Source organism: Zonotrichia albicollis, chromosome 30 (genome assembly GCF_047830755.1).
Source record: "Zonotrichia albicollis isolate bZonAlb1 chromosome 30, bZonAlb1.hap1, whole genome shotgun sequence".
Lineage (NCBI taxonomy): Eukaryota > Metazoa > Chordata > Aves > Passeriformes > Passerellidae > Zonotrichia > Zonotrichia albicollis.
The window spans coordinates 4,993,070-5,001,175 of record NC_133848.1 but is presented as its reverse complement, the minus strand read 5'-3'; the positions used below and the strand labels follow the sequence as shown (position 1 = coordinate 5,001,175).

The following is an 8,106-nucleotide window of genomic DNA, read 5'->3' as shown; positions in this document are numbered from 1 at the left end:
GCGCCCCCTTATGGATGCCGGGGTGCTCCATATACACCCCCAATACACACCCTATAGACAGCCCTATATGTGCCCCGTGCACCCCATATAAACACTCTATAGAGAGCCCTATATGTGCCCCATATACACCTCTATACACCCTATAGACAGCCCAGTATGTGCCCTATATAGACACCATATAGACAGCCCTATATGTGCCCTGTGCACCCCATATAAACACCCTATATAGAGCCCTTTATGTGCCCCATATACACCTCTATACACCCTATAGACAGCCCTTTATGTGCCCCATTTACCCCCTATAGACAGCCCTATATGTGCCCTGTGCACCTTATATAGACACCCTATAGAGAGCCCAGTATGTGCCCCACATACACCCCTTATAAACAGCCCCATATGTACCCCATATACCCCCTATATGTGCCCCATATACCCCCTAGAGACGCCCCATTTGTGCCTCATTTGTGCCCCTATGGAACCCCACAGGCCCCACTCGCCCCTGTCGCCGCCTGGCGGCCACGCCGCGCCACTGCATCCCACGGAGGGGACCCCAAACCCGCGGAGGAACCGTGACCCCAAATCCCCCAAAAGCTCCCCAAATCCCCCAAAAGCCCCCCAAATCCCCCCCAAACCCCCATGTCCCCAGAGAACAGAAACCCCCACTGATGCCAGGGTGCCACATCCATGTGCAGGGGACAAGTTCTTTACTTGCCAAGGGCTAAGGCCACATTTTGAACAGGGGGGTGCAGGTGTCCCCTCATCCCCACACCCACACCCACCCGTGTCCTGGAGTGTGGATTGAGGTGTGGGACCCCCCTGAGTGGGACCCCATGTGTTAAGGCCACTGGGAAGTTTGGGGTATTCCTGGGGTGGTCTCAGACGGTCACCCCTCATCTCCAGCCCACAGGGACCCCCAGGATGTCCCTGGAGGATGCAGAGCAGGGTTTTGGGGGGCTGCAGGCGTGGGGACCCCCAGGCACGGGGTGCTAGAGGAGGGTGCAGTCTGAATCCGGCCTCTGGCGCCGCCGCTCCGCCTGTGGGGACAGGGACAGGGACAGGGCTGAGCTCTGGGGGGACACACAGAGACCCCCAGGGCCAGCAGCACCCCCGGGTACCTGCGCTGGGAGCAGCTGAGGAGGAGCAGGGCGATGAGGATGAGGGTGAGGATGAGGATGAGGATGGTGCTGCTGGTACTCCTCCTGCTGCAGCTGCCGCGCCAGCTCCAGGTCGCTGAGCACCGAGGAGGGGTCCTGTCCCTGCTGCAGTGACAGGGCCACCATGAAATCCTGGCAGGAGCACAGAGAGGGGGGTCAGACCCTGGGGGATCCACCATGGCACTCAGGTGTCCCCCACTTGTTCCTGTCAGATTTTCTAAAAAATTCCCTTGCCCAGGGTTTTCTCCTGGGAAGCTGAGAAGCCTCAGCTCCTCGTGTTTTGCTGCCTTGGAATGTGCCTATTTTCTAAATTTTCTAAAAAAATTTCTAAATGTTTTCTAAAAACTCCCCTTGCCCAGGATTTTCTCCTGGGTAGCTGAGAAGCCTCAGCTTCTCCTGTGTATGGCTGCTTTGGAATTTCATTTGGAGATTGTTTTTCCAGCACGTGAATTGGTTTTATTTAATGACCAATCATGGGCAGCTATGTCAGGACTCTGGAAGGAGTCACAGGTTTTTATTATATTTATTATAATATTTAATAAAATACTATTCTATTATTCATTATTAAAATTATTTAGATTTGTAAAGTTATAAAATAAAATAATATCATTGTTATAATATTTATTAAAATTACTATAATATTTATAAAGTATTTATTATTATATTTATAAGGCATTTATAACACTTTTTATTTTATTATTTTATATTAATTATAATATTATTTATACTAACAAGAATTTTAGCATTCTTGTTAAGCCTTCTGTCTGTATCCTTCCTCTATTTCTTTAGCATAGTTTTAGTATAGTATTCTTATAATAATTCTTATAATATAATAATATAAAATTCTTATAATAATCATCATCATCATAATTTTAGTATCGTATTCTTATAGTCATTAGTATCGTATTCTTATAATAATAAAATATATTAATGGAATATAATAGCTTATTATAGTCAGTATGATAATAAGTATTCTTATATAGTAATGTAATGTAATGATATGTAATATAATATAATATAACATGATGTGATATGATACGATATGATATGATATAATATAATATGATATAATATAATATAATATAATATAATATAATATAATATAATATAATATAATATAATATAATATAATATAATATAATATAATATAATATAATATAATATGAACCTTCTGAGAACACAGCCTCAGATCCATCTCTGCCCTCACCCTGGGGACCTCCCAACGCCCCCACCCGCTGCCACCACGTGTCCCCAAACCTGGTCCACTTGTCTCTGCTGCAGCCGGGGGTCCGGGGGGGCCGCGCTGGCCCCGTCCTTGCCCGGGGGGTGGCTGAGGTGGAACTCGGTGTCACAGAAGCAGCTGTCCCCATCCACGCTGTGCAGGCTCTCCCACACCACCCCCTCCTCCTGCAGGAAGCCCTGGTCGGTCACCAGCAGGTAGAGGTGGCCCTGGGCACAAGGGACAATGCCACAGACACGTTCAATGAAAAATCCTTTTACTAGGATATTTTCTCCTGAGAGGCCTCAGGAATGAAATGTAAACAATGGTTATCTGCTGCTGTGGAATGCAACTGGTGCATCTTTGATTGGTCTCATGTGGATGTTTTTAATTAATGGCCAATCACAGCCCGGCTGTCTCGGACTCTCTGAGAGTCACAAGATTTTATTATCATTCCATTCCTTTGTATTCCTTTCTGATGAAATACTTTTTTCTATTCTTTAGTATAGTTATAATCTTATAATATAATATAATATAATATAATATAATATAATAATATATATAATATATTATATATAATATATTATAGAGATTATATATATTATAGTATATAATATTATCTATTATACATTATATATTATTAATAAAATAATAATATAATATTATATTACATTGTGTATAGTATAATGTACTATACTATACTACACTATACTATAATAATAACATAATATAATATAATATAATATAATATAATATAATATAATATAATATAATATAATATAATATAATATAATATAATATAATATAATATAATATAGTATAATATGATATGATATGATATGATATAATATAATATAATATAATATATCATAAAATAACAAAATAATAAATCAGTCTTCTGAAACCTGTGAACACCACCACGTTTAGTGACCCCACGTGAGGAACATTCCCACAGGACAGGTGACAGTGGGCCCTGGGTCTGGGGGGACACAGAGGGCTCTGGGGGGCACAGAAAGCTCTGGGGGGCACAGAGGGCTCTGGGGGGCACAGAGGGTCGGGGCTCCCACCTTGTGTTTGATCATGGTGCTGAAGTGGTTGTTGCGGAAGAAGACGCCGAGCTCTCCCTCGCGGGCGCGCGCCGTGAGCTCGCACAGCCCGTGGAAGGTCAGCTGGGACGCCGTGGCCTCCAGGAACTGCTCTGCCACCAGCCCTGAGGGGACAGCGGGGACGTGGCGGGGCCGGGGGTGCCCAGCTGTGCCCCCCAGACCCGCGGGCAGGCGGCAGGGCCGTTACCTTCGCTCACCAGGCGCGAGTCGCTGGCGTGCTTGCAGGTGATGATCTTCTCCACCAGCTGGTTGTAGCTGAGCTTGCCCACGGCCTGCACCTGCTCGGGGCTCTGTGGGGCGGCAGGGACACGGGGTGAGCTCCTGGTGGGCGTGGGGCCGCAGCAGAGGGGTCTGAGGGTCCCTTCTGAGGGAAGGCAGCACCCAGGGCAGCCTCCTGCCATGGCCAGAGGAGCCGGGCACTGTCTCGGGTTCAGGGCCCCATCCCAAATATCACTGAGGGCTTTGGGCTGGGAATTTCTGGGATCATCTGGACCCCCCCAAACCACAGGCAGGGACCCCTCCTGTTAGACCAGGCTCATCTGGAGCCCCCAAACCACAGGCAGGGACCCCTCCTGATAGACCAGGCTCATCTGGAGCCCCTAAACCAGAGTCCTGCTAGACCAGGTTCATCTGGACCTCCCCAAACCATAAGTAGGGACATCTCCTACTAGATCAGGTTCATCTGGACCCCCCCAAACCACAGTCCTGATAGACCAGGCTCATCTAGAGCCCCCCTAAACCATAGTCCTGCTAGATCAGGCTCTTCTGCACCCCCTCAAACCACAGTTATGGACATCTCCTGCAAGACCAGGTTCCTCCAGGCCTCATCCAACCTGGCCTTGAGCACTCCCAAGGTTGGGACATCCATCCTCAGCTTGGTCACCTTGGCCAGGAGGAGCCCCAGCTCCTCTCCAGCCCTGGGGACACCGCTGTGACCCCCCAGAAGCACCAGCAGCCAGGCAGGGGGGCTCACCTGGGGGTCCACCAGCCAGCCGTGGTACAGGGGGATGTTGAGGAGGTCGAAGACGATGCACTCGGGGGTGTACTCGAAATCTGAGACCCCCGTGAACCTCACGTTGACGTCCAGCCCCGTGGAGAGCTTGGGCAGCACTGTCATGGTGTCACTGATGTTCTGGGGGGCAGCAAAACACGGGGAGGGGTCACTCCTGAAGGCGACACCCCAAATCCTGCAGCCAGCAGGGCTGTGTGCTCTGGGGGTGCTCCTCACCTGCTGGAAGTTCAGCTGCAGTCCCTCCGAGGTGTCCTTGGGTTGGGTGGCCAGGATGCAATTCCCTGTGAGACAGCGGGGTCAGAGCCCCCCCCAGGGAATGTGGGGGTCCCACTGGAGCCCCCCACCCTGTTCCTGGTGCCAGAGCAGAATCCCCACTCACCCAAATGTGCCATCAGCTCCTCGGCTGTGACCACCTCTGTCTGTGGGGGCAGCTTCACCTGGGGGCAACCAGAGCAGGCTGGAGACCATCCCATTGATCCCATCCCATCCCATTGATCCCATCCCATTGATCCCATCCCATCCTATTGATCCCATCCCATCCCATCCTATTGATCCCATCCCATCCCATCCTATTGATCCCATCCCATCCCATTGATCCCATCCCATCCCATTGATCCCATCCCATCCCATTGATAACACCCCATTGATCCCTTCCCACTGATAACATCCCATCAATCCCATCCCATCTCATTGATCCCATCCCATTGATCCCTTCCCATCCCATCGATCTCATTGATCCCATCCCATCGATAACATCCCATCAATCCCATCCCATCCTATCTCATTGATCCCATCCCATTGATCCCATTGATCCAATCCCATTGATCCCATTGATCCCATCCCATTGATCCCATCCCATCCTATTGATAACATCCCATTGATCCCTTCCCACTGATAACATCCCATCCCATCCCATCCCATTCCATCAATCCCATCCCATCCTATCTCATTGATCCCATTCCATTGATCCCATTGATCCCATTGATCCCATCCCATTGCATTGATCCCACCCCATCCCATCTTATGCCTCCCATCCCGCTGATCCCATTGATCCCACTGATCCCATCCCATCAATCCCACCCCACCCCTGGGACCCCTCCCCAGGGGATCTGGGGGTCCGACGCCCCCCCAGCTTGCCTTCCACTGCAGGAGGAGGATGTTGATGATGGCCAGCAGCGGGCAGGGCCCGTTCTCGCCCTGGGTCACCAGGGCCGTGCGCTGCCCCTTCCACAGGATCCACTTGACAAAGTAAAAATCCCCGGGGGGCTGCGCCGGGGGGGGCTCGGCCGGCGGGGACCCCCTGTCCTGGGGAGACCCCCCCTCCTTCAGGGACCCCTTGTCCTGTGGGGGCTGCTCTTTGGGGGACCCCCCTTCCTTCGGGGACCCTTCCTCCTTTGGGGACCCCTCCTCATGCAGGGGCTGCTGTTCCTTGGGGGAGCCCCCCGGGGGTCCCTGGGGGCTGGAGACCCCCTCCTGCTGCCTGGATGGACCCCCAGAACCTTCCTGGGGATTCCCTGCACCGGGAATTGTGTCACCAACATCGGGAATTGCGTCATCAACATTGAGAATTCCATCCCCTACACTGGGAATTCCATCCCTAAAATTGGGAATTGTGTCCCCAACATTGGGAACTGTGTCATCTACACTGGGAATTCTGTCACCTACACCAGGAATTGTGTCACCAACAGCGGGAATTGTGTCACCAGCACCGGGAATTTCATCCTCAACATTGGGAATTGTGTCACCAGCATTGGGAAATCCATCCCAAACACTGGGAATTCCATCCCCTACACCAGGAATTGTGTCCCCTACACTGGGAATTCCATCCCCAGCACTGGGAATTGTGTCCCCAACATTGGGAATTGTGTCCCCAACACTGGGAATTTTGTCCCCACCCGCAGCGTCCTCGGGGGTCCCCTCCTGCTCCATGGGACCCTCTGGTGCTGCTCTGGTTCCACTCAGGCTCCTGGGAATGCTCTGGGTCTGTCCAGGAGCAGCTGCATCGCAAATCAGCCTGAGGAGGGAAAATGGGGCTGGTTGAGGAAAATACTGAGATATTATAAATATAAATATAATATAAATTAAATATGTTCATAAATCTAAATCTAAATCTAAATCTACACGTAAATAAAGCCATAAATGTATATTTATGTATGTATACATACATATCTATCTATATCTATAGATATATATGTGTATATATGGGGGTTGTAAATGAAATGAAATAAAATGAAATATAATTTTAAAAATAAAATTAAATAAAATGAAATATAATAAAATATAATAGAAGTAAATTAAATTTAAAAATAGAATAGAATAGAATTAAATTAAATTTAAAAATAGAATAGAATAGAATTAAATTAAGTTTAAAAATTAAATGAAATGAAATAAAATGAAAGGAAATAAAATAAACTTTTAAAATAAAATTTAAAATTAGAATAGACCAGAATAGAATTAAATTAAATTTAAAAATGGAATAGAATAGAATTAAATTATAAAATAAAATAAAATAAAATAAAATAAAATAAAATAAAATAAAATAAAATAAAATAAAATGCAGTGCCGTTTAACAGCCATGAGGGAAGGTGGATTTCAATTCCCACTCGCGGCTCCGCCCCGAGCCCGCGGCGGGGCCGGTCCGGCCGGACCGGGGGGTCCCGGGGCGGGGTCGCCCCTCGGTGTCCCCGCCCGGGTCCCCCCTTGCGGCTTTTCCTTCAGTTTCCCCCCCCAAATCCTTGTTTTTCCTCATTTTTCCTTCTTTATGCCCCTTTTTCCTTCTTTAATCCTTGTTTTTCCTCATTTTTCTCTCTTTATTCCTTGTTTTTCCTCCCTTCCCCTTCTTTATTCCTTGTTTATGCTCCTTTACCATTACTTTTAAATTTTTTCCCCTCCTTTTCCCTTTTTTTCTTTATTTTTTCCTCCTTTCCCCTTCTTTTTCTAGTTTTCCCTTTTTTCCCCTCCTCTCCCCCTTCTTTTTTTTACTTTTTCCCTCCTTTTTAACCCTTTACCTTTTCTCCTGCTTTTTTCTCCTTCTTCTCTCCTCCTTTATTCCCTTTTTCTTCCTTGTTCCTTCTTTTTCCTTCTGCTCTTTCCTCTTTAATCCTCTTTTATTTTTTAATTCCTTCGCGCTCCTCTCGTCTTCCTTTCCCCCCTTTTTTTTTAATTTTCCTTTTTAATTTCCCCTTTCTTTTATCCTCTTCCCTGGTTTTTTTTTTCACCCTTTTTTTTCTTCTTTTTTCCTCTTTTTTCCCTCTTTTTCCCCCGTTTTCGGGGCCTGTTTTCCACCTGGCTGCGGCTGCCCCGTGGGAAGGCGGATTGAGGGCGGGGGGAGGAGGAGGAGGAGGAGGAAGAGGAGGAAGAGGAGGAGGAGGAGGAGGAAGAAGAGGATTCAAGGTGGAAATTTTGGGGTGCACTCAGATTTTTGGGGGGGTTTGCAGGGTGCGGGTTGGGCTGGGGGGGGGTTTGGGGTCACAGCGGAATTTGGGGGTGTCCGAGGGGGCTGGGGGGGGTGTTTGGGGGTTCAGGGAGGGGTTCGGGGGTCCCGGGAGGGTTTTGGGGTGAAATGAGGAAATTTGGGGTCCCCCCCGAGCCCCCCCCCAGCGCGGGGGATGCCGG

The 8,106-nt window shown here is 48.3% G+C and overlaps 1 protein-coding gene across 3 annotated transcripts; it reads right to left on the bottom strand.

The window, feature by feature from the left end:
- Window positions 1-674: 674 nt before the first annotated feature.
- MINDY1 (MINDY lysine 48 deubiquitinase 1) lies at window positions 675-8,079 on the bottom strand. Of its 3 annotated transcripts, none has more exons than XM_074529155.1 (10): window positions 7,500-8,079; window positions 5,629-6,505; window positions 4,871-4,928; window positions 4,708-4,772; window positions 4,453-4,611; window positions 3,667-3,769; window positions 3,441-3,583; window positions 2,412-2,561; window positions 1,116-1,286; window positions 675-1,034 (listed from the first exon to the last, which is right to left on the bottom strand). In XM_074529155.1, the coding sequence occupies exons 2-10, from the start codon at window positions 6,418-6,420 to the stop codon at window positions 987-989; spliced, it is 1,689 nt and encodes a 562-aa protein (XP_074385256.1). In that variant the 5' UTR covers window positions 6,421-6,505; window positions 7,500-8,079; the 3' UTR covers window positions 675-986. The 3 variants fall into 3 exon arrangements, with proteins under 3 accessions (XP_074385256.1, XP_074385255.1, XP_074385254.1); XM_074529154.1 differs by having other exon boundaries at window positions 2,412-2,603; window positions 7,500-8,018; XM_074529153.1 differs by having other exon boundaries at window positions 2,412-2,603; window positions 4,453-4,772.
- Between the last annotated feature and the right edge of the window lie 27 nt (window positions 8,080-8,106).